The 26588-nt window shown below is 44.7% G+C and overlaps 1 protein-coding gene and 1 long non-coding RNA gene across 2 annotated transcripts; both read right to left on the reverse strand.

The window, feature by feature from the left end:
• Window positions 1-105: 105 nt before the first annotated feature.
• Window positions 106-22967, reverse strand: LOC134094222 (uncharacterized). The gene is made up of 5 exons (XM_062547671.1): window positions 22918-22967; window positions 2049-2158; window positions 1548-1889; window positions 1099-1238; window positions 106-680 (listed from the first exon to the last, which is right to left on the reverse strand). Exons 1-5 carry the CDS (start codon window positions 22950-22952, stop codon window positions 501-503), a joined length of 807 nt encoding a protein of 268 aa, XP_062403655.1. The 5' UTR covers window positions 22953-22967; the 3' UTR covers window positions 106-500.
• Window positions 22968-24552: 1585 nt separating this feature from the next.
• On the reverse strand, window positions 24553-25980 carry LOC134079959 (uncharacterized). Its single transcript, XR_009939142.1, has 4 exons — window positions 25662-25980; window positions 25429-25514; window positions 25085-25220; window positions 24553-24812 (listed from the first exon to the last, which is right to left on the reverse strand). It is a non-coding gene; the product is annotated as an uncharacterized LOC134079959 (long non-coding RNA).
• Window positions 25981-26588: the final 608 nt, after the last annotated feature.

Here is a 26588-nt window from a genome sequence, read left to right on the forward strand (position 1 = left end):
GAATCCGTCCGATTCAGAACAGTAACTAGGTTTCTCCACCTGTTCTGTCAGTTGAAAACACCTCACCATAAGTGTCATTCCATGGCCATCGTTTGATTGACACACTCAGTGAAAAACATTTTTATTTATTTGATCAAAATACATGCAATATCTTGTATTCATAATCATGTACAGTACATCCAATACTTAGCATAAATCAACGTTCAGAGGAGGGTGTCAGTTAAACCTCAACAGTTACAGTACTGCATACAGTACATGATGTGCTACTTGACGGCGGCATATAGAAATTAATATTTAGAATGATAAAGACACATCTTGACAAAACACAAGGTGGACATTTAGTCTAAGGTTTTTTTTTATAAACCTGTAGAAGGTTTGCATTATTATCTTTTATACAATGATAAAAAGCTAAAACACCTCTGATACCAAAACAAGCTAAAACTGGTCAAATCAAAGCTGCTGGTATACCAGTGGTGGCTTTTCTGAGTGTAGGTGGCAGACTAGGCGTAGTTTGGGGAGTGCATGTAGGCAGGGTTGAGCAGCACTCGGCCAGAGGAGTGAGACGTGGCCCTCTGTGGTCTCATCTGCTCATAAACAGAGTCCGAGCGATGAGCTGGGAGTCCAGAATCAGACTGTGGACGAGGCTTGAACTTTCCACTCTCCGCACAGCACCTCTTCACCTGTGAGGTTCAGACAGAGAGAGAGAGAAGAGAGAAAAGAGAAAAAGAGTGGGAGGTGACGATATGAGATCACAACCCCGTGGAGAAGAAAAACCACATGTTGTTGTTCAGTATTTAGTCAGTCTGTTGTTTTGCACAGCCTGTGCTCTTTCAATTCTGACTGGTTTCTCTCCTCTGTCTGTTTCTCTCTCTCTCTCATACACACACACACACACTATATATACAGTATATATATATATATATATACAGTATATACAGTATACACATATACAGTATACTGTAAGTTCTCTGTTGTCCAGCTGCATGCTGGTTTACTGTGAGTGTGTGAAGTCAGGGTGCTGGTGTGTATGTGTGTGTGTGTGTGTGTGTGACTGCATGGGCTGTGTGTGATGAAGTCAGGGTGCTGGTGTGCACTCACACAGATGAGCAGGATGATGAGGACGAGCAGAAACAGGGAGCAGGCCGTGATGGCCGACACCAGCAGCAGTGTGGACATCTGGATGGGCTCCTCACTGGCCTCAGTCACTGGTGCAGTAGTGGGACACTCCTTCTCCAGCCCTGAATTCAGTGCACAACATTAGTCCACATGCGATTCAGCCAGACACTTGTACAGGTCTCTTAATCCAACACAGTGTGGGAAACTGAGCCCTTGTGGCAACTTGGTGGTTGGTTATGCTTAAAAGTGACTTATAGAATTTGAACATTACAGTAATTGAAATGAACAGTAAATGTTTAAAATTGTAGTAATAATAATAATATAAACACAATATCAAATATCAATAAATAAACAGCATAAATATGTTCATGATGGGAAATTGTTTGTAAGTCCCTAATCACATTTAATTTCAGATATCCAAAAAAGCTTACCATCAACCACCAGCAGTTGTTGTGTTGGGTTGTTGTTGCTTTCAGATGGATATTGTTTTGCTTTATCAAATCTCACATACTGGCACCAGAAAACTCCAGTGTCATTAACAGTGAGGTTGCTTACTGTGGCGTGCAGGTTGGCAAATAAGCCCCTAACCTTTATCCTGTTACCAAAGGGTAACTTGGGAGTGCACTTCATCCCTGGAGTGAGATAGAACACCTCCCGGGTTTTGTGATAGGTGTGATAAAGGTACATCCCACCTTGATTTTGTAGACGAGTGGAACATGCTATTTCAACGTGCTCCCCGACCTGTTTCCATTCGACTTTGTCTGCACTCAAACCTTTAAAGAGAGAGGCACAAGGGAAGACACTTATTATTTATATAAATGTCAATTTCATGGTCATCTTATCCTACCAAGAATGTGTACTACACACTTATAGATCACATTTCAGCAGTTTTTTTTAAAAAGCAAACAGAGTTTTATAATTTGGCACGGTACCTGTGAGGAAACAGACACAGAAGCAGACCAACAGCAGGATATGATGCCTTTGTCTCAAACGCTCCATCATCTGTTGTGTAGGGTTTTGGAGGTTCAGCCTGATAATACTTCTTCACACAGGAAATACGCACACGCAAATATGCACACACAAAAAGCAGAGGAAGCTGTGACTCTCTTTGCTGAACTATATGTATTCCAGTCAACTGTTCTGCCGCGTCATATTTCTGAAAATAAAGCAAAGCTGCAGTCTTATCTGATCTCTCAGAAGCATAACTGCAGAGTGCAAACTACAAAGCAAAGTACAGTAGCCAGTGGCATTAAGCATGGTGAAATTACATTTCATGATGTAGCCACAAATAGTTGTGAGGAATACATGGAGGGATTGTAATTGTTGCATTGCAGTGCATTGAGCATTACATTGAGTGTACAGCAACCATCTCCTGAACCCACTGAAGTGGGAAATGTTCTGTTTCAGAGTGTGAAGTCTCCTTTCCCCACTCTCTCCATCTGTCTCTCAGACAAAAGAGTGCACCCACACACAGCCTTGCTATCTCTCGCTCATAAGCGCGCACACATACACACACACACACACACACAGACGCACGCGCATGAATGCCTGCACGCACGCACACACGCACCCTCTCACACAGACACACACTTCATGTTTCAGTCTCTCATTGACTCTGACATTCTCTTATTGACGATCTCATGTGCTGCAAATACACAAACTCTGTTGCAGAAATCATTGTCATGGTGCTGTTTTGGTGTGTTCCTGTGAGATGTAGAGTATGTGGGGTAGTACATTGTGTACTATTCAATGTCTGAGAACAAGCGCTGCCTACATGGAAAGTCTTCGGTTAAGCCAGATTCACCTGCTGTACAAAATGTGTTGCTTTCAGTTGCTGTATAAATATAATTTAATATAATATAATATATAAATAATAAATGTCAAGCAATCATGAGGTTATATATACTGGTTGATCCATGTAATAAACCTTGAAGAACATTTGTTGGTGTGTCTCATGTCTTATGGCTTAGTGTTGGCTAAACTGCGCTGGCTTCCTGTGGAATTCATTTGAAAATTCAGCTTTTTGTCTACAAAGCATAGCACCTCAATATCTACTGTATTTAAAAACATATATAATTTTCTTTCATTTTTGTTTTTATGTTCATTAAGTATTTTACTGTAAGGGCAATTTGTTATATTCTTTATTTAGTCTATTAATATCTTATTATTATTATTATTATTATTTATTTATTTTTTTTCAGAAAATGAAAGTTACCTTAGAACAGTGTGTAATGACTATTCATCACCCCAGCATAGATGCAGCCCCAGTACCTTTTACTCTCTTGGCAGAAGCTGTAAGTGGGTAACCTTATCAAAGGACTCAGGGCAGGAGAGATGAACTGTTACGTACAACCGTTCACTCTCATACTTTCCAGCTACTTCCTTCACTCATAGACAGTGCTTTTGAAGATCACATCATTTCATAGATTTCAAGCAATTCACTAGAGCAAAAGAAAAAGCATTTGATCAATTCAATAATGTGATATGAGCACACACCTGGAGTATACAGCCCAGACACGGACACATTAGACTGAAGTTTCATCTTTAATGATGATGATCATCATAACTGATGAACATTCAATGATGATATTCTGAATATCTTTAGTGGTTTCTGGAGAGCTCCATCTCCTGTGCCTCTGCATCACTGGTGGTTGCATAGCATGTCAAAGCCTTCTTTATTTTTTGAAGAAAACCTTTCAGCCCCCTTTTTCTGCTGGTCTTGACTCTCTCTGGAAAAAAAAGGTAGAAAGGTTAAATCACTGATCTCCACATAGAAGGTAGGGTCAAATTGTGTCGTAATGTTGACAGCTTACCAGATAGTGAATGTGCTTCTTTCTGCACATCCTTTGGATCATTAGATGTGACTGTCTGTGATTTGTTGTGGTCACATTGAGAACAGAAGATATCAAATCATCAAGCTTCTTAATTGCTTAAGAGAGACGAAACTAACAGTGCAACAGTACTGGATGAAAATGGCAAAGATTTGCTGTAATTAATACTTATAATGTGGCTGACTCTGTCACAGGCTTCTGCCTCATCTACCACTTCCCCTCCTGGAGCTTGTGAGCGTGCTTCACAGTACGCGAGCTCAGGAAGAGGACGTGAGGGGGGCTGCAGACCAGCTGAGACGTCAGAGACGGTAACCTCAGCAGGCGGGCTCAGCGTCAGCGGAGCGGCTCCAGCAGAGAGAGGGGCGCCTGCAGGAATTAATGCTATGGTACGCACACCAATCAACACCCCCCTCCCCTCCGTTTCTCGGTTTTAGGTTTGTGCATTGGTCAGCAAAAAAAGTAGTCTACATACCATAACAACATCCACATGCACTAATAGGCCTACAACAAAAACGTCCAACAGATCTACTCAGTTACTGCTAAGTTACGTTTAGTTTAGTTCTAGCGTACCGTTAACGTCTGGTTTTAAACAATTGTAACGCTCCGACAAGCACACAATTTGTCTATCAAGTAGGAAGGAGACTGGAGCACACTGATCTCACTTGCAGTCTTTATTGGTGCAAACAATGAACTGGCGTTTCGACACTACTGTGTCTTCTTCACAATTTGTCTACCTTGTTATTGCCCATCTGGAATAACTCCTCTTTGCAGCCTGTCTGCCTCCATCTTCCATTCTTTCTCTTTTCGTTGTTTAAAAAGAACTTGCGATATCCATGATGAGTATTGAGTTAGTGATTTAGCTTCACATTGTGTGCGGATAACCATATATAGATAGCCGAGTAAAAGAAAACAACAAGTAGCTGGGATACTGTGCATAGTTGGGAAGTTATGGTAGGCCAATTTGCTGTGAATACACGCACAAGTGTAATTTTCTCTCCTTGATGAGTAGTCTCATGGTAGGCCTACGCACAGTGCGTACGGACGTACGCCTGCAGGCGCCACTCTCACTGACCGTGATCCATCTGGGTAAGAAAACGTAGGTTACGAATGTAACTATGGATCTGTGAGACCGAGGGATGACCGTCACTACGGTCTAAAAAGGAATGATCACCTTCGTTCTGCCTATCACCGAGACCATATGTCAAAATAGTCATGTCCATGACCTCCGGAAGCAGAACGACTTGCGTTAATAAATAGCAGAGAATGCTCCCGGGTCAGTCTCCTATCCCTGAACGCCTCAGAATGGTCCGAGCGACAAGGATAGTGACGGTCATCCCTCTGTCTCACAGATCCATAGTTACATTCGTAACCTACGATCTGTTTCGACCTCACTCTGACCGTCACTACGGTCTAAAAAGGGATGACACATACCAAAAGGGTCGCGAGGAACCCAGAATCAATTATTAAAACCTCGCTCGGTCACGGACATGAGGGCGGCATCGCCGACTGGAGGCGGGCGAGTGACATCCGCCCTGTAAAAACGGGTAAAAGTGCATGGCGTCGACCATGAGGCCGCTGCACAGATATCGTCTGCTGCTACACCCCTAAGGGCAGCCCAAGACGTAGCCATACTCCTGGTAGAGTGAGCCCTCGTACCAGAAGGAATCAGTATTCCCTGCGCCGTGTAAGCATGGGAAATAACCTCCACCAGCCAATGCGAGAGTCTCTGCTTGGAGAGTGGAAGCCCCTGCCTTGCTGCACCGTAACAGATAAAAGCTGAGAGTGCGCTTTCCGCAAGGACTGAGTACGGGCCAGTTAGGCCCTTAAAGGGACACTTCACCGATTAGCATTAAGCTTTGTATCTTTAGAAAACCAGTCATGTTTTTGAATGGCCGTGCAACATTCCCTCAGTTTGCCTTGAGACGGGAGAAATACGGTTTTCAATGTTGGACTTCCTGCTTTCAATGATGTAAAAATCGTCATTTTACATCATTGAAAGCAGGAAGTCCTATATCTTTGTCGAGTAGATGAAACTACAAACACTTTCCTCATTATTCCAAGAGGGGGCGCTAGCGGTGGGACTTCACTTGCAGAAACTAAAATATATAGCCGCCATCTTTTTTGGAAGCGGTCTGTGGAGAAAGCTGATAAGTAACTACGATTTAATATTAAATACTAATTCATTGAATGCTGACATTGAAACTGATATGGCAAATGGGAATTCTGAAGATCTGGTATGTGAATTTGATGCACGAGATGAGCTGTACGAGCTGTAATACAGCACAGAACATCAAGGCCTCCATCAAGGCCTGCAGCAAGCCTGGACGTCGATTAGGATCATTGGCTGTCCATTAGCCTTTGCCTGGGCTAGCTCCGGCTAGCTCAAACTAGAATGGACTAGCTCTCACAAGGTCAGTTATCCTAATGTTATTCACAAGTTATTGCACAAATAGTATTAGCGATACTAATACTTGTTAAAGGTCGGATATTCTAGCATATGCTCTCAATTTGCGGGACATTTGACATGGAAATATTAATTAACGTTTTGGTTTTTTTCGCGATTTTTTCGCTAATTCCTTTTGAATACCAGCAACATTGATATATGGCCACAAGATTGAGTACAACATAAAACAATGATCGTTTTAATTTTAGAATCGTTATTAATGCCAAAATGTTACATTAATGAGTCCTTCTGTGTACTTGTCTACTTCCTGGTGGGTGCTGGTAAGGCAGTGAAAGGCAGGGAATTCTGGGAGTTGCTGGATTTTATCCTCATGACCCAAAAATACATTTTCGGCTTTTTTCTCCCATCTCAGGGGAAAATGAGGGAATGATGCACGACCATTCGAAAATATTACTGGGTTTCTAACAATAAAAAGCTTAATGTAAATGGGTGAAATGCTCCTTTAAGGCCCTGACTGGGCACAGGGTCAGCAACTTGTAGTGCTGTGCCTGTGAGGTGGAAGAAGGCTGGAATTGAGTCACCTCCAGGACCTGGTTAATGGACTGCGGGTTAAGAACCTTTGGCAGGAAAGCTGGATTCGGCCAAAGTGACACGCTAGCACCTCCTGCCTGCCACCTAAGGCAGTCGTCACTAACGGAGAGAGCACACAGCTCACTGACACGTTTCGCAGAACAGAGCGCCAAGAGAAAGGCAGTCTTAAGCGACAAGGAACGCAAATCTGCATCTAAAATAGGCTCATACGGGCCTACAGTAAGTGACGTTAAAACCGTGGGCAGATCCCAGCCCGGTGCCCGCAAAGTGCGACCTGGACGCAACCGGCGGGCTCCCTTCAAGAACTGGCAAACCAAGGGATGCCTACCAAGGGGACCATTGTCCACACCCTGGTGAAAGGCCAAAATGGCCGAAGCATAGACTTTCACGGCACTGGCCGCCTTGCCTTGATCCAATTCGGACTGCAAGAAACGCAAAACGTGTGGCACGGGGCAAGCCGCTGGCTCGAGGCCCATGCCAGCACACCAATCTGAAAGATCCCCCACCTGAGTGCATAGCAAGCTCTAGTGGATGGAGCCCTGGCGTTATTTAGCGTGTCCTGAACAGACACATCTACCTGCCCAACGACGGGTTGAGTTGATTGGAGGCACCTCTGGGACCTTGTTCCCCTTTGGTGACTGACACAGTACTCACAAGAAGGTGTTGGTGTTGCAACACCGGCAGGAATCTCTGCAAGGCAAGATGGATGGCCTTCAGTTCGAGGACGTTGATGTGCTCCAACGTCCATGGGGGCTGCCACATGCCCCTCACCGTCAGGGACACGTCTGTCGAAATGACCGGTCTCCTGTGGGGAAGGCCCCCCAGTGGGACACCTCTGAGAAAGAACTCCCTGTCCCTCAAAGGGTGCAGGCAGGGGCGCAACTTGCCGACAGGCATGGCAAGCAACTGCTTGGAGCCCCGAGCCGTTAGGGGGCCCCGAGACCTCAGAGCGTTTACTGGTGCGACAAGCGAGAATTTCGTCAATAGAGATTGAATGGTGGGTTACGTGATTTTGTGTGCTCCTGTCCTGTCCTGTCTTACAAATAGTAGCCTACATGTATGCTATCGGCTTATAAACAGTGGATCTGTGTCCAAAAGAGTGCAAACAATCCACACATATTGAGCCCGACTAGCGCAAAGTGCATCAAAAAAACACACCCATTCTTCACTGTTACATTGCTCCGCAATTATTAGTCGCAGCGAGATGAGACCTGTATTGCACGAAAGAGCAGAAGCGGGGCTTTCCAACGAGACTAGGCACTTGTCTGTACGATCAAGTATGAAAGTCATGAAGTTAAATCAAAGTATATCATATTTACAGTCTATATTGCTCTGCATACACCCGCACATCCAGTCTCGCTTGAATTACTGGCAAACCCGGCATCGCACAGAGATGCTACGCATATCAGATGAAAGAGGGGAAACAGAGCTTTCCATTGATACCAAATACATCGATCCTTTTGTGTTATAAAAACAGACGAAGTGACAAACAAATAATAATGTCATATACTAGCTCTCGTTTGATTTACTCGTGAAATCGCGATCATAAAGATGACACGCATGTCAGATGAAAGAGGAGAGCTAGAGCTATCCACACAGATACCAAATACAACCTTTTAAGTTATAAAACAGACCAAGTGACAGCAAAATAATAACTTCATTTAGCTCCACTTACCCTATGTTTTTGTGTGCGATAATAGCTGTTCATAATCCAATGTTATCATGTGTTTCTCTATGGCAAGGCACGTTCATAATAGCATACGGTTTTGAGATCCTATAGGCTATAGCAAACTCCTGTATGGTATCCAATTCAAGACTCATATTGCATCCAAATTTGTTTGACAAATAAACACTTTTTTTGCCTTTACTTTGTTCATTGCAATGCAGTAAAATAAATATTATAGAGAATCATCATGTGTGCACGTCATGCTACAACGCAAACAAGTCAGGTCAGATCAGCTTATTTCTGGAAGGTAGGCCTACACACCACATATTTCTGTAAATTGCTCAGACCCAAAGTATCCCTCCATCATGGTTCTTGCCATTTACAGAGCAGTCAGGCCTATACAACCAAGTCATGTCGAGCTGCTTGCTGTGGTGAGATACACGTCAAAATGTAAGAATTTGTATAGTAGCCTGCTTTTTGAATTTGTATTATTTAAAAATCTAAAATAAATCAATGCAAGTATTTATGCATGATATTGTGGCAGATCTGGGTAGCCTACACTGTGCTGAAAAAAAAACCCAGTATGTAGAATAGAATAGAATAAGTCTAGCATGTGTGAATGGCACTTGCAACGAATGATAAATGCTTGGCATAGGGCTAGCAACATGTTAAAAACAAGTTTTTTTTGTTGGGGGGGGGGGGGGGGGTGTGTAAGTAGGGCCCCCTAGGATTTTTTGCTTAGGGCCCCCACAGACTCTAGAATCGCCACTGGGTGCAGGGCTCGAATGCAAGCCCGGGACACATGCAGCATCACCTGCCTGTTGCCCTTCGGGTGAAGACAGAAGGCATTGAACCAGCACTGCAGGGGGCATGCCCTCAGCAGGCCAAGAGGAACTACCGCTGCTGCTGCAGACGTCAAACCCAGCAGCTTCTGGACCCTGTGAGCGGTCACAAGACCGACCAAACTGAAATGACCCAGCATGCCGAGCAAGCGGTCTGCTCTCCACGGAGTGAGAGACGCCGCCATGCCGACTGAGTCGAGAAGGACACCAAGGAACTTCGCCTGTTGGCGGGGTTGCAGGTCGGCCTTCATATGGTTGACTGAAGCCCAAGAATTAAATGGAATCTTGAAGGGCAGCACCTTGAGATAACAATTCAAGGGCCTGAGGCTGAGAACGGGCCGAAGACCGCCGTCCCTCTCGGGAAGAATAAAAGAACCCAGAAGCAACTCTTGAACCTCTTTGGCAAATACTGACATTAAAAAAGGGTCTTGTAGGACGTTACCTTGACCCCTGAAAACACAGGGGGGCGCCATCGAAATTGCAATCGGCAACCACGAGCCACCGTGGCTATGACCCAAGGGTCTGGGACAATCCCCTCCCAGGAGGTCTGTGACAACTGGGAAGGACAATCGATGGGCACCCATGGAATGCTATGCGGGAATGCTATGCGGGACCGCCACCGCGGCCCGCACCCCTACCTGTGCCTCGCCATTGACCCCCTCTACCCCTGGAATGGGAATATGGGGCCGATCTCTGGTCAGGTGGATGAAATTGCCAGTCACCAGAGGCCTGTGGGATATAACCCCTCGGCGAAGGCCAGGCCGGCAGCCGCGGCCTATAACCGCCTACAGACGGTTGATAAACGTTGACCGTTGAGGCAGGCCTACGGCACACATGCTGGACAGCTTCCCTCGACGCTGCAGCACGTTCAGCGCGGTTGAGCACCTCCTGGGATCCTGGGTGGAAAACATGCCCAGGGACAACTGGGAGATTCAGCAGCTCCTGCTTGATAGGCTCTGGCAGGGAGGTCTGTGCCAGCCAAACCTGCCTGCGGCACAACACCGTGGAACCCATAGCATCTCCCACATCACGTGTCAGCTGGGCGTGGGATGACAGAGCTGCATCCAGCAGAGCCCTGGCGTCCTGGTCGTCCCGACTCAGCGTCTTGCGAAGCGACGCCAGCGTAATGGCCAGAGCGTTACCCATCCGGGCCGCTCGTGCTGCTGCATTAAAAGTACGAGTGGCCAGGCGGTCCGTCTTCGCGCACTCCTTACGGGGGCAGCGTGGATTGGGTGACACACCAGTGAGGCCCAGAGATGTCAACGCGGCCATTGACTGCTCGACCGGTGGCATGTCCCCGAGTCCAGTCTTCACGGGGTACGTGGCCGTTGCTAGCTGGCGGCAGCCTGCATTGAACTGCGGGCGCTGCGTCAACTTACCCCATGACGACCTCAGCATTGCCGTGTAGTCAGGCGGCACCGGCACGGGGGGTGGTGGGGTAGCACAAGGGATGCCCTCCCAGACACCTACCATGGGAGCCGGAGCAGGTGTGGGCGCCTCAAGGCCCATGATGTTCGCAGCGCTCAGCACCCGTGCCATCAGGGAGCTGACGGGGACCTCCCCCGCCCCCACGGAGCTGTCACCCAGCACTGCAGAGCCCGTCTGCAGATCGCCCATGAGGTCGTCTCCTGTGTGGTCTGACTCTGTTCGGGGAGCATAGAGGGATAGCACATCCGCATCGCCCCGTTCCTCCTCCTCACCATGGCTCTCAGGCCTGGATGAGAGGGTGCCCTCCTGGCCAGGGGGCAGGGTGTCTTGAGAAGAGGCCTGGCGATCTACCAGCCGGTCCATCTTCTGTGCCAGAGCCTGGAGAGCAGAGAGGATCTGGAGCGACTCCGCGCTACCACCCTCGGTCACTGCAGCCTTCGCCAGATGCTCAGCAGGACGCTCAGCCGGACGCTCAGCCGGACGCTCAGCCGGAGTGGGTGCAGCTCTCTGGGACGGCCTGTGGGGGGACCCACGCCGTCGGTCCCGCTTGTGAGTGTGCTTACGGCCATGCCCGCTGAAAGGGAGTGCTGGACAGGGGAACGTCGCCTCTCCTGTCGGCCCTCATGTACGTGGCCGCATATCAGGGCGGCCCGGCGTTGTCTCTCACCCCTGGAGAGGTCGCAGGCGGCGCTGCAGGGGTGGTCGACGTCCTCCAGGACGTGTGCAGCCCCAAGACACATGGGGCACTCCCTGTGTCCATCACTGGCACTCATGGAGGCGCTGCAGATCCTGCAGCAGTGTGAAGCCATCACAGGCCCAAGAAGCCTAGGCGGTGTTGATGCCTGGAGCCCTCCTCGATTAGTCCACCAGGGTATTCCGGTGGCCCGCACCAGCGCACGAATGCACCTAGCAGGCGTACACTAGCCCCACCGTCTGCGAACAGCGGTCTAGGGTGCCACAGAACCAGAGAGGTGGCCCGCACCAGCGCACGAATGCACCTAGCAGGCGCACACTAGCCCCACCAGCTGCGAACAGGGGTATAGGGCGTGGCAGGGGAGGCGACACAGAGGAGCACTGCAGCGATCAAACAAGAAGCACACAGTAACAGCACAAAATAAATCCAAAAAACAGGCTATACAACAACAGAGAACACCCCAGAAATAAATCCAGGTACACCCAAATAATAAACCACTGCACAAGCAGGCTATAGTAACAGAAAATATTACAGCAACGTGATTACTTACCGTGCTACAATAAATAATAAACTCCTCCCTGCACAAGCAGGCTAGAGTAACACAATATGACAGCAATGGAATTTACTTACCGTGCAACCAACAATAAACCTCTCACTGCACTAAGCAGGCTAGAGTAACACAAAATATGACAGCAACGGTATTACTAACCGTGCAACAATATAAACACTAAACCTCTCACTGCACAAGCAGGCTAGAGGAACACAAAATAGCACATCGACGTAATTACTTACCGTGCAACAATGTAAACAATAAACCTCTCACTGCACAAGCAGGCTAGAGTGACAATATTACAACAATGTAACTACTTACCGTGTAATAACAAACAAACAATAAACTACAGCGCTAGGTGGCCTGCAGCAAACTGACAGGCCAACACAAAATCCGGCTGCCCAATGCAGTAACACAATAGATAACAGGCAGACTTACGAAAAACTTCGGCTGCAACGACAACAAAGCACAGAAGACCGCACGGCGGCCCACACCAGTGCGCGCACGCACCTAGTGGGCTCGCACAAAGCCCACGGCTGCGAACAGGCGTCTAGGCGCAGTATAAACAACACAAAATAGCCCGGAAACTAGCGCTCAAAACAACAATCTAAGCTAAACAAAGAGCTAGCTTAGCTGAAAGGAAAAACACACTACTCCAATCCTCGGGGGCAAAATATGCACCCGTACCACGTAGGTAGCGAATTACGTTAGTAGTGTAAAGTCTTACCTTTCGGAGTCTCTTCAATACTCACAACACAGGTCTCTGAGGCGAGAAGGAGAAAGAGACTGACCCGGGAGCATTCTCTGCTATTTATTAACGCAAGTCGTTCTGCTTCCGGAGGTCATGGACATGACTATTTTGACATATGGTCTCGGTGATAGGCAGAACGAAGGTGATCATTCCTTTTTAGACCGTAGTGACGGTCAGAGTGAGGTCGAAACAGATCCCAGCCAGTGCAACTGCAGCTGGGTTACCTGAGACGGGGAATCCATTAGGCTGACAAAGCCCAGGAGGTTAAAATGAAGAACTCTGCGCATCAATCCAAACTCCTCTGCTGTTTCAGGTGCTTCTCAGTAGGACTTTCAGGAGAATCAAGTAGGAAGGAGACTGGAGCACACTGATCTCATTTGCAGTCTTTTATTGGTGCAAACAAACTGACGTTTCGGCACTACTGTGTCTTCTTCAGAGTCATAGTTAACAGAGTTTCAGGCACAGTTTATAAGTTAGGACTTGATTGTTCAACCCGATACACATGAATTCACATCAATTAGAATCAATCAAACAATTAGCCACGTCTCTGTCAATTAGCCACACCCCAAGTAATAGAGCAAGTTCAAACAGGTTTTGCACATTTAAAGAGACAACAGGTCTTTTTGTTTTTATCTAAAAAAAAGTCACAGTCCAGAATTACAAGAGATACGTTACAGAAAGAGTTATTTTCCAGTAAACATTCATAAATAGCAAGACAAACTGATAGATAATTTTACTATGTCTGATAAATAATTTTGTATGTTTGTGGGCAAATGAGGCCGAGGACCAGTGAATTCCAAGGACAACACAATTGTATTATCTTTGCAAAGAGAGAGAATGATACAACACAAAATGGTTCAAACCAGACTCTGATCATTTTAGTCTGGGGCCTCCTTTTATACCAGGGTTGACGTATCTATACAAGAGTTTACGTATCTAGGGTCTCTAGTTTGCCCTTTGACATGTTCACATGGCTAAAACTTGGACAATAAGCCCTGGCCTTCGTCCCACCAAACATGTGTCCGAGAGAACCTTTCAAACAGAACATTACTTCTGAATCAACAACAAATACAGAACTTGTGGTCAAGAACTTGGGCCTAGGGAAACGTTCGGTTCTCTTAGGGGGTATTCACACCTGCCTTGTTTAGTTCGATTAAAACGAACTCAAGTTCGTTTCTTGCTTGGTTCGGACCTCTTTGACTGGTGTGAATACAATCACTCGAACTCTAGTGCGGACCAAACAAGCGGACCGAGACCCAGCTGAGGAGGTGGTCTCGGAGCGGTTCCTATCGAACCCTGGTGCGGTTCGTTTATGGTGTGAAAGCAGACCGACCTCGATCCGACCCAGTTACAGAAATCTACCTTTTTTGGATTTGACGAGCTCCCGTAGTTTTTGCGCATTATGGGAAATGTAGGATAGCTCCGTGACGCACAACAGCTGTAAGCAGCAGTGGGCTAACGCTTTTTTGCCAACAATAATTTGATTTTGCATCTCCTACCCGTTCCGTCTTCCGTAGGCCTGCTGTTAGCATGTTGGACACACATGAGAGCTCTTCTCAGCTGTTTTGTTGCACGTCTTCGTCGATGCAAAATTACGAGCATGATATTGTTAAACTTGCATCAAACGGTCTTGACGCTCAAGCACTTCTGCAAAGCTGTAACTGTATAAACTATATTGCTAGGATAATAACGAGTACAGTACGCAAACATAGTATTTACGTGGGCCAACTTTGACTTTGGCTTCCTATTCTTCACCCCACCTACACGTTTACCAGCCAATGGTTGAACGACCTTAGCACATGTGCTTTTGTTTATAAATTCTGGTCCGGTTGCAATTAATCACGGTGTGAAAGCGAACCGCACTAAAAAAGAAAAAAAGAAAAAAAAAATGGTCCGGACCAAGTAAGTGAACTAACGGACCTTCCTGGTGTGAATACACCCTTAGATAAATCAGGTAAAAGGGACTACACAATAGTGTTGAAACCTTATCTTGTGCACAAAAGTACAAAGAGTACAAAACATCTGATTGGCACATTAAGATACAAATGAACAGACCTCTCCATAAAAAAGATGAACCCTCGGCCACAAAGCACGACCACACAGAACACAGTCTACACATGTAACTACACTCTTCCCCACTCACGATGGCCAACAATTCCCCCATCCAATGGAAAGGAACACACATACCATCAATCACTGTAGGGGAACATAAATACCCAATCAACAATTGTACCCAATCACACTTGTAATATGCTTTTTCAGATTATCAATATGAATGAGAATACATGTTTCAATAATTTCTCCAACACAAACTTAATTCTTCATTTATTCCATAAGGTTCCACAGTATTTAGCGTATGGATCCAAAAGGCCTCTCTCTACGAAGCAATAAAATAATCACATTTCCACCACTAGAGGGAGGCTGAATTTTCTCTATTCCCCAGAACTTCAGTGAAGCAACGGACCCATGATTAGCCTCTACATAATAGCCAGGTTTCCATCCAAGGCGTTTTTGCGCGAAAATATTTTAGCGCTTTTATTTTTTACCGATATAGCTGATGGAAACGCTAATTATCGATAGAATTTTGCAAATGTCGACGGAATATTTTTTCCGTTTAACTTTAGCGCATTAACACCATATCGATTCTTCAAATGTCGCAAAAATTAGATTGGAAACACTTTTTGTCGTGAAAAAAGGCTTTATCACACATTCATGTATCCCATGATGCATTATCATCACGTTGAAATAACACAAATATCGCGAGCGGTTCGCATGGACAGATGAGGAGACCCGCCGGTATTTCCTCAATTTAATTGAGGAAAATGATATCACAGCTATTTTTGATGGAAAACGGCAAAGGAATGCTACAACATTTGTGACACTGAAATTACTGTTAGCTGGCAAATTTAAAAAACTGTCTGACTAATCTCTCCACTTTTGTTTGTTTGTGGAAGGGGATGGAAGGGGGAAAGCAAAAGGTAGATAATTTGCGACATACGCAAAATGATGTATGGAAACGGCTCAAAGGCAGATTTTTTTGCGATCATTTTCCTGCTGAAGCCGTCTATGCACCCGTTTGCAGATTCCATATGGGCTCAATTTATCGTATGAGTCTATGTGCCATACGAAATTGGGTCCGAGAAGTAGCCAGTCTGCTTCTCAGGCGTCGCCGGCGGCGACACTGTGATCCTTCAGGGTCGAGTTCACTAAGAATGATGCGCACATCTCTTTTCTCACCCGCAAGCCGTTCTCTAGTATTTTTGTGCATCCAATGATAGCCTACCCATGAAACCTCCCGGGACCTTGGAGTTAGCCCAAAATAAAATCAATAACGGGATCTAAGTCATCATAGCCACGGCAGCGAAGACCGCTTGTTCACAACGTATAGGCCTACTTGCACTTACAACCATGCTGAGTTACTAAAGTTGCCAGTATTTCTTTGTGTGACATACCTAACCCATGGTAAACCCTAGATCCATGTCTTTCACAATGCCTCAAACTGACCCAAGGCCTACTTGTCACAACTATAACAGCAAATTGGATAGTGCTCATCATGTTCTAACTTACGCACATTATAAGCTATAAATCATGGGCACGTTTTTTAAAGAACGAGCTCTCGATTTGTTTTAATTGAGAGCTCGATTTAATAAAATGAGAGCACGATTTTGTAATTCAAGGGCTCGATTTTCTAAAACGAGGGCATGATTTAATGAAAATGAATGCACCTTTTATACAAATCATGCTCACGTTTTTATCTAATCGTGCGCCCATTATAAGAAAAACTAAAACGAGTGCACATTTTAGATTAGCGAGACCACGATGTAGTACTGTGAGCGCACGGAAAACGGGCGCATGATGTAATGAAACGAGAGCACGCTCTACTTAAACGAGTGCACGATTTAGTAAAATGAGAGCTCAATTTTGCAAAGTGAGCGCACGTTTTCTTCCTTCCCCAAAAAATATTGCCGTGAGCCCTCTTGGGCTCCGTAGTTTGTCGATAACAAAACGTCGCAAAAACTGGATGGAAACTTGGTTAATGACGAGCCATTACATAATATAATCCATATTTTGTTTTCTTTTTGCCGTCTTATGTTCTGAGATACAGATTTTTAGTGCCCTTTTAGTTTGACCAATATAAAGAAGACCACAGGCACTTCAGGAGGTGGCTGCACTGCTGTTGAGGCGTTTGGGGTAGAACTTCCAAGAGGTGGTCTCACTGCAGACGTGCCATCAAACTGAAAGCCCTGCTGATGGAACATCTGGGACAGAAACCCCAGGAGCTGGTCACACTGCAGGTGAAGCATCTGGGACAGAAACCCCAGGAGCTGTTCACACTGCAGGTGTTGCACCAGGTACAGCAAAACCAGGGGGAGGTCGCACTGCAGGTGTTGCACCAGGTACAGTGAACCCAGGAGGTGATGGCACTGCAGGTGTTGCACCAGGTACAGTGAACCCAGGAGGTGGTCGCACTGCAGGTGTTGCACCAGGTACAGTGAACCCAGAGGCCGGCTTCACTGCAGGTGTTGCACCAGGTACAGCGAACCCAGGAGGTGGTTGCACTGCAGGTGTTGCACCAGGTACAGTGAACCCAGGAGGTGATGGCACTGCAGGTGTTGCACCAGGTACAGTGAACCCAGGAGGTGGTTGCACTGCAGGTGTTGCACCAGGTACAGTGAACCCAGGAGGTGGTTGCACTGCAGGTGTTGCACCAGGTACAGTGAACCCAGGAGGTGGTCGCACTGCAGGTGTTGCACCAGGTACAGTGAACCCAGGAGGTGGTCGCACTGCAGGTGTTGCACCAGGTACAGTGAACCCAGGAGGTGGTCGCACTGCAGGTGTTGCACCAGGTACAGTGAACCCAGAGGCCGGCTTCACTGCAGGTGTTGCACCACGCTGAGAAAGCCCAGGAGGTGATGGTACTGCAGATGAGACAGCTGGAGTGGGAAATCCAGGAGGCGGCCGTACTGCATTTGGATTACCTGGGAGGAAGAATCCAAGTGGAGGTGGCACTGCAGGTGAGACAGCTGCAGTAGGGAATTCAGGCGGTGGTCGCACTGCAGGTGAAGGAACTGAGGTCACAAATGCAGGAGGTGGCCGAGAAGGCTGACACAAGGGCTGAAAAAGCTGGCCAACTTCCACTGACACATGCTCAGTGATGGCAGCCATAAGAGTCCCATTCCGTGTGCTCAGGAACTGCTTCATGTCATCTGGGGTGTACGAGGACTTGAGGAGTTCCTGATGGATGGAGCGGGTCATCCTTGTGGCAGCAGGACGAGAGTAATGGGCGTGCGTGTTTGTGCTCATCAAGTGAGCGGATAAGCTCATGAGCACCGGGCGGACAATAGCCACGGCCAGTTTTGTCAGGTCCATGGAGGGCCCATTGTAGGGAGTGCCTCTGAGGTCCGTTTTCATGATGAACAGAAGACTGGTGACGACGTCTGCCACTATCTCCAACCGGGAGTGCAGACGAGGGCACTGATGGTGTTGAAGCTCCAGCTCAAGGTCCCTGACGATCCTTTTGATGAGGGGTATTTTGAAGTCATCTGGGCTTTTCTGAATGTCCTCAACTGCGCCGACAGATGACTTGCTGTTGGAGAAGAATACAATTAGATTTATTAACAGTGATGAATGATACACAAAACAGCTGAACAAACTATGCGTAGTATTTCTTAATTGAAGCATTCAGTCATTCGTCCATAACTCACGGATCAGACAGAGCGGAGGAGATACGCTGTCCAAGGTCCTTCAGCTCACCGGCCTCATGAGTGACACCAGACAAATGTCTGGCTAGCAGCTCTCTCTTAACCTCAAGCTCAATGTCTTGCATCCTGAGATGAGCAGTTACCTCCCAAACCTTAAACAGCAACACACATTTAAAACAAATGATACCTTGATTTGCATAGGAATTCATAGCCAGTTGAAACATCAATTGAATCGATCTCTCTGACTGGATTCACTGTTACTGACAATTAATGATGAATACACTCAGGACATGCAGTTTACCTAGGCTACATATAGATAGCCTTGCTTACTTTCACAATGAATTCATCATTAGCCTACATGTTTTGTAGCTTACCAGATAGGCTCGATCAGCTCCTGCTTGTTTCATCCCAGATAACCTACACAAAGAGCAGAAAGATAATATCTTATATCTTATCTAATATCAAACATTTGAATTAAAACCAAAATTAGGGAGATTACATTATAATCTCCCTAATTTTGGTTTTAATTCAAATGTTTATCTAATCCTGAAGACCTGATGGATTAGGCCTACTAACCACCGCTTGATGGATGTCCTGTCTAGTCGGAAAAAACAGTCCATCACATCTTCCATTGTCACATGGGAGCTCACTGAGCCCTGCTTCTGAAGTGTCGAAAACAGCACCAGGAGTGTTTTCTGTTGGACAGTGATGAAGACATGAAACCATCAATGAGTTTTCAACATAATGTTTCGAATTAAAATGTTGAAAGAACATTAGTATGACGCCTGATGAATAGCCCAGCAAAACAACACCAACTCTCACTTTTTCTTCGAAAGCTGCCCTGTCAAGACAGAAGCCAGGTGTCTTCTTGGTGCAGAAACAATATGGTAAACACTACAGGGGAAAAAATATCTTTGTCACATATTCTTTGATGTAGCCTAGCCTATGCTACGGGTTTTAGACAATAAAACTGAGCATTGATAAACTCTTTACTATACTTCGACAACCTTTTACGAAGTAAACAGACCTACATGATAGGTGACACTATTATTCGATTTAGGCCTACCTCAGATCTGTTTTCCATAGCCTGTTTGTATGGTAGCCAGACAAACTGACTGGCTGATATAATGTGCGGATATTAAAAAATGCTTTGAGAAAATACTTGTATTGCCGTTCGTGAAAATAGACTCGCTGAAGTGGTGATTTCTGAGTCGTTCTTTCTAGCCTACTTTGATTGTTCTATTAAACATTCTACAACTATTGTTCTATCAAACATTCTACAACCGTAACCATGGCAATATGAAAAAAATGCTTATGACGTATAAGCCTGAGGTCATTGATTATCGCCAGGATGTCTGTAAAGTTTTCTGTAAATTAAAATGTGGATTTATGTGTCTGGAAAGAAGTCCGTTATGTAGTGCTTGTCCGTCATTGCCCATCATTGCCCCTAGGGAGCGCTGAACAACCAGAGAATTTAATAGAAGCTTAGATCTAGCCTACGTTTCAGCTGGCTGTTGACTAGGCTGTTTTGAAATGCAGAAATTGGAATTTTGTTTATTGGAATGACCATGCAGTTATAAATTGCACTCCATTTAATTATTAGTCTTTTCAGAAGGGCCTGATATATGAAGACCAGACGAAAACACCAACCATAGCTTTTTTCAAATTTGCTATGTTCACCAAACTACCCAAGCAATCGGTTGCAGGTTAGAATAGGCTGTGCTATGCTCATTGAGCTCAATGCAAATAAAACAGGCTAATAGGCTAAAAACACCATGCCAATCTCTAGCTATGGTGAGGGGTAGGCTATGTGATGATGTGGGGCTATTTTAATTCCAAAGGCCAAGGGGACTTTATCAGGATGCATAATACCCTGGCTCCATGAAATAGCTGGCCTTTAAAAATAAAAACAAAAAAAAAATTCTCCTGCTCCTATGGGAATTTAACATAGGGGTCAAATACGTATGCCCCCTGCATTTAAGGAAGAAGAACATTTATTTATTTACGATACATTCTTCAATCACAAAGAAAATTGGTGTCCTTAGCAGTTTGATGTTTACTCATTTTTTAATTAGATCTTTTTTTTTTTTTTTCAAAATCTATTAGGGGAACCTCTTTAAGATTTAGGAGGGTGCCCAGTGATATCCCTTGGGCAATTTTGTATATTAAGCCTTTCTTGTCCAATGTGTTGAATATAAGGTAATATACATTACTACAGGTGAAAAGGGTAAAAAAAAAAAAAAAAAAAGAAAAGCAGATATCACTAAGAAACTTCACCAGTTGATTACATAGATCAATATGAAAGATAAATGTTTTGCAAGTTTTCTGTAATTTAATGTTTGAATATGCAAATTACTAGGCATGATGTCATTAAATATGCACTGATTTGCATAAACTCAAAAAGATCAAATCTGAACATTGGATAAATGATAAGTGATGAAGTCATGGTGCTGGTATGTGTGTGTGTGTGTGTGTGTGTGTGTGTGACTGCGTGGGCTGTGTGTGATGAGGTCATGGTGCTCACACAGATGAGCAGGATGATGAGGACGAGCAGAAACAGGGAGCAGGCCGTGATGGCCGACACCAGCAGCAGTGTGGACATCTGGATGGGCTCCTCACTGGCCTCAGTCACTGGTGCAGTAGTGGGACACTCCTTCTCCAGCCCTGAGTTCAGTGCACAACATTAGTCCACATGCGATTCAGCCAGACACTTGTACAGGTCTCTTAATCCAAATACAGTATGGGAAACTGACCCCTTGTGACACTTCATCCCTGGAGTGAGATAGAACACCTCCCGGGTTTGGTGATAGGTGTGATAAAGGTACATCCCACCTTGATTTTGTAGACGAGTGGAACATGCTATTTCAATGTGCTCCCCAACCCGTCTCCGTTCGACTTTGTCTGCACTCAAACCTTTAGAGAGAGAGACACAAGGGAAGACACTTATTATTTATCAATGTCAATTTTTCATCCCAAAATATGTACGATACACTTGTAGATCACATTTCAGCTGTTTGAACTAGTTTTAGAAAGCAAACAGACGGTTTTATAATACGCTGTGGTACATGTGAGGAAGCAGACCCAGAAGCAGACCAACAGCAGGATCCTGCAGGGATTGAGTGCACTTTGTGGCACTGGTGGCCATTCTGTATATATTCTGTATCATGCACTCTGTTTATACCTGTCTGTCCTGTATGGTCTGCATTTCCTGTCTCGTTAGTCTCCATCCATTTCTGCTCGCATCTCTTCCCCGTTAATGTCTTGCTGGTTTCATCCAGTCCTTTGTCTTTCTGTTAATTAGTCTGTGTATTTCTGTTCCTCTTCCACCAGCATGCTCAGGTCAATCCAAACTTTTCTCATCTGTCGTTCCTCGTTGGTGGAACGCACTACCAGTTCCTACTAGGGACATCCCTCTCCATCTTCAAAAATGTCTGAAAGCCTTTTTCTGCCTGGAAGAGTCTTGTACTGGGGTCCTGCTATTGTATTGTGACATTGTAACTGTTGCTTTGGCTGAGCATTGTATTGAGTGTACAGAGGAGGGCCACACAGCAAGGTAAGAGAAACTTCAGCAACCGTCTCTTCAAGTCATCACATCTTCAGAAAATAAAAGTTACCTCAGAACAGTTCTATTCCATTTATAGCACATTATGATCTTAAATATTTGCTTGTATGGGTAATACAACATCTCATAAAGTGTATAAAAAGTGTAATTTGGCTGTTTCTAACTTCTTCTATTCAAAATGTAGTGTTTCAGATTTTGTATGCTCCATATTTACATGTATATGTAAAGGGTGTAATGAATATTCATAATGTGATATGAGCACACACCCGGAGTATACAGCCCAGACACGGACACATTAGACTGATGTTTCATCTTTAATGATGATAATGATGATGATCATCATAACTGATGAACATTCAATGATGATATTCTGAATATGTTTAGTGGTTTCTGGAGAGCTCCATCTCCTGTGCCTCTGCATCACTGGTGGTTGCACAGCATGTCAAAACCTTCTTTATTTTTTGAAGAAAACCTTTCAGCCCCCTTTTTCTGCTGGTCTTGACTCTCTCTGGAAAAAAAGGTATAGGTTAAATCACTGATCTCCACATAGAAGGTATAGGTAAAATTGTGTCGTAATGTCAACACCTTACCAGATAGTGGATGTGCTTCTTTCTGCACATCCTTTGGATCATTAGATGTGACTGTCTGTGATTTGTTGTGGTCACACTAAGAGCAAAAAATAACATCAAGCTTCTTAATTGCTTAAGAAAGACAAAACTACTGTAACAGTGCAACAGTACTAGATGAAAATGCCAAAGATCTTCCATAATTAGTACTTACAATGTGACTGACTCTGTCACAGGCTTCAGCCTCATCTACCACTTCCCCTCCTGGAGCTTGTGAGCGTGCTTCACACTCAGGAAGAGGACGTGAGGGGGGCTGCAGACCATCTGAGACGTCAGAGACGGAAACCTCAGCAGGCGGACTCAGCGTCAGCGGAGAGAGATGAGGAGGTGGTCTCACTGACCGTGATCCATCTGGGTTAGAAAACCCAGCAGGTGTTCGCACTGCAGGTGGATTACCTGGGATGGGAAACCCAGCAGGTGTTCGCACTGCAGCTGAACAGTCTAAGATGGAACAGACTTGAGGTGCTTGCAGTGCAGATGAGGCTGCTGCTGTAGAGAATCCAGGAGGAGGTGGCCAAACTGCACGTATACCATGAGGCTGACAAAGCCCAGGAGGTGGCTGCACTGCTGTGGAGGCGTTTGGGGTAGAACTTCCAAGAGGTGGTCTCACTGCAGACGTGGCATCAAACTGAAAGCCCTGCTGATGGAACATCTGGGACAGAAACCCCAGGAGCTGGTCACACTGCAGGTGAAGCATCTGGGACAGAAACGCCAGGAGCTGTTCGTACTGCAGTTGAGAAAGCCAAGGAGGTGGTTGCACTGCAGGCAAAGAATCTGGGAGGACAAAACCAGGAGGTGGTTGCACTGCAGGTGAGACAGCTGCAGTAGGGAATCCAGGAGGTGGTCGCACTGCAGGTGAGACAGCTGCAGTAGGGAATCCAGCACTGTAAAAAATTTACTGTAAAATTTACAGTAACTTACTGGCAACAATTGGCCAGTAAGTTACTGTGAATACCTTTTACAGTAAATGTACTGTATTTCCATTTACAGTATTTATATATTCACTGTAAAATGAAAAACAATTAAATACTGTGATTTCAGTCGTATTTACAGTAACTTACTGGCCAATTGTTGCCAGTAAGTTACTGTGAAAACCTTTTACAGTAAAGGTGCTGTATTTCCATTTACAGTAACTTATTGGCCAATTGTTGCCAGTAAGTTACTGTGAATACCTTTTACAGTTAAGGCACTGTATTTCCATTTACAGTAACTTACTGGCCAATTGTTGCCAGTAAGTTACTGTGAATACCTTTTACAGTTAAGGCGCTGTATTTCCATTTACAGTAACTTACTGGCCAATTGTTGCCAGTAAGTTACTGTGAAAACCTTTTACAGTAAAGGTGCTGTATTTCCATTTACGGTAACTTACTGGCCAATTGTTGCCAGTAAGTTACTGTGAATACTTTTTACAGTAAAGGTACCGCATTTTCATTTACAGTATTTTATGTATTCGCTGTAAAGTGAAGAACAATTGATTTTAAATTAAGATTTTTTTTTTTTTAGTTGTATTTACAGTATTGGTTGTTTCCCTGTAGAAGCTAGGTCAGTTAAATACTGTGAATTCAATTGAACTTACATTAGCAATCATTAATAGAAGAACTCATATTCCAAAATATTTCAGTTAACTGCAGACAATAAAACAATTTTAACTTTTGTTATTTATTTAAGACATTTCAAATGTATGACTGAAGTGGATGTTGACAGACAACAGTAGACATGGTTTGAACACAACAACAACCTTATCTGATTTGAGTGCAGTGTGTGTAAGTGCAGTATGGCATCTGGCAAGTCTATGTAATGTAGTATAAGGAGTTGTGTGTGTACAGGATGCGGAGTAAAGAAACTCATCCCCAGTCTGTTTTGTGGGTGTTCCCTCAGTCTGCCACGTGGGAACGTCTGCTTGACCTCAGTGGTTTAAACAGTCCGTGGTCAGAGCGTGAAATGTCTTTTGAAATACTTTTGGGCCGTTGTTGTACTCTTCTGGTATAGGTATCCTGCAGGGTAGGGAGAGGTGCTCTGATGGTACCTTTCGCAGTAAATGTCAAGTGTCTGAAAAAGAGAAAGAAAGCATACATTACAATTGACCCCGTTCATGAATATACAGTAATTAATGCAAACTACTCCGGTTGTGTGACAAATAAAAGCAAACCCACACTAGTCAGGAGCAATAGATAGAAGTAATGCAGATGTGTACAATACACCACCATAGCAAAGTTTGGGAGTTCACTTTGATATGTCCAGTGTTTTTTTTTTTTTTTTAAGGGGACATCTCGAAGTGACCCTACACTTCTGAACAGAAGTATGTCTATGTGATATCATACCTAATCTCATAATTGCCTGCGGCAACTCTGCCTTCATGCGAACACCACTTTTCTGATGCCTAACATACTGTAGGCCATCTCCCATCTGACTTGCAATAGCAGCCTCTGGCTCCAGGCTGGGACTTCTGGATGGCTCCTAAAAAGAATAAACAGCAATTGCCATATAATTTGTTAATAAACAGCAATTGCCATACAAAACAAATCATAGCTTTAAAAAATAAGCAAGGCAATCAGATGTAGAAATAGAAATGATAATTACCTTGCCATGAGGCACCCTTGCCACCCTCTATGTTACTTCTTGATATCAGTTTATTTATGAACATAAATAAAACACAAACACTTACACCATGTTGAGGGCAGCAGCCATGGCTAACAGACATCATCAGGGTAGTGCCATCAGGTAGTGCCATCAGGGTAGACCGACTTCGCCCTGGACAGTTGTTGACAGTTAAGCCCACAAAGTCATAACAGACACATGAAAGGAGGGGATAAACTAAACAGTTACAGACACAAATACAGTACATGCACACATATTAAATGCTATATGCGTGTGTCTCTATTTGGTGAGTGAACTCACTTGCAGGCTTGGAACTTCTTCCTTATGGAAGTGACACACATTTGGAACATTCCAAAATGCACACAGCCTAAGTGTCTCTGACACAGCGTTCTCAGGGCAGCAGTCCACACACCACCTACTAAAAGAGGGAACAGAAAGAGGCTTACATTAATTAATACATTGCAAAACACACAGAACATAAAAGACCATCACTGAAGCACTACTACACTCACATGCATCTTAAATAAACACATGCCTCAATGTAAGTCACCAAACATTGGGCAAATAAAGGCTATAAAATGAATACCATTTAGCCAAACACTACCCTTCACAAACTAAAGATCCCTTTACTCATCGGCATGATATTTCTGGTAATTGAAATTCCCCAAATGCTCCCCTTTCACATCCACTATATGACGGATCTATGAGCATGACTATGCAAAACTACAGTTCCTAAATTAGGGGTGAGATAACCTACACATCAGCCTACTTCATTAATTTGTTTTACTGGTCCTCTTTCCAGTTATAGCAACACTACATATTATGCATCAACACTACATGTATTAAGTTTAATGTTAACTAACTACCCATGCCCCATGGAGTTTGCAAAGTAATGTTACTAACTAGCTGCTAACGTTAACAACTTTCACCTGTGTCTGTCTGCTAGCTAACTTCAGCCTTCAGCCTGCATGGTAACAGCCACTTTAAGCTAAGCTAAGCTACTTGCGTCTGATATTTCATTCAAACTAAAACTCTACATTCATAACGACATATCAGACTGAATTATTGCTAGATATGATATTGACTATCATTCGAAAAATCCCACATGATGGTCAAGTTAGTTACTGGAAAAGTTAACATTAACAGCTAACATCGCTAACGCTAGCGACGTTAGCTCGCTAGTTCTAGCTATCGATATGTGCTATGCTGATTCTAACATGACAATAA

This window comes from Sardina pilchardus, chromosome 1 (genome assembly GCF_963854185.1).
Source record: "Sardina pilchardus chromosome 1, fSarPil1.1, whole genome shotgun sequence".
Classification (NCBI taxonomy): domain Eukaryota; kingdom Metazoa; phylum Chordata; class Actinopteri; order Clupeiformes; family Clupeidae; genus Sardina; species Sardina pilchardus.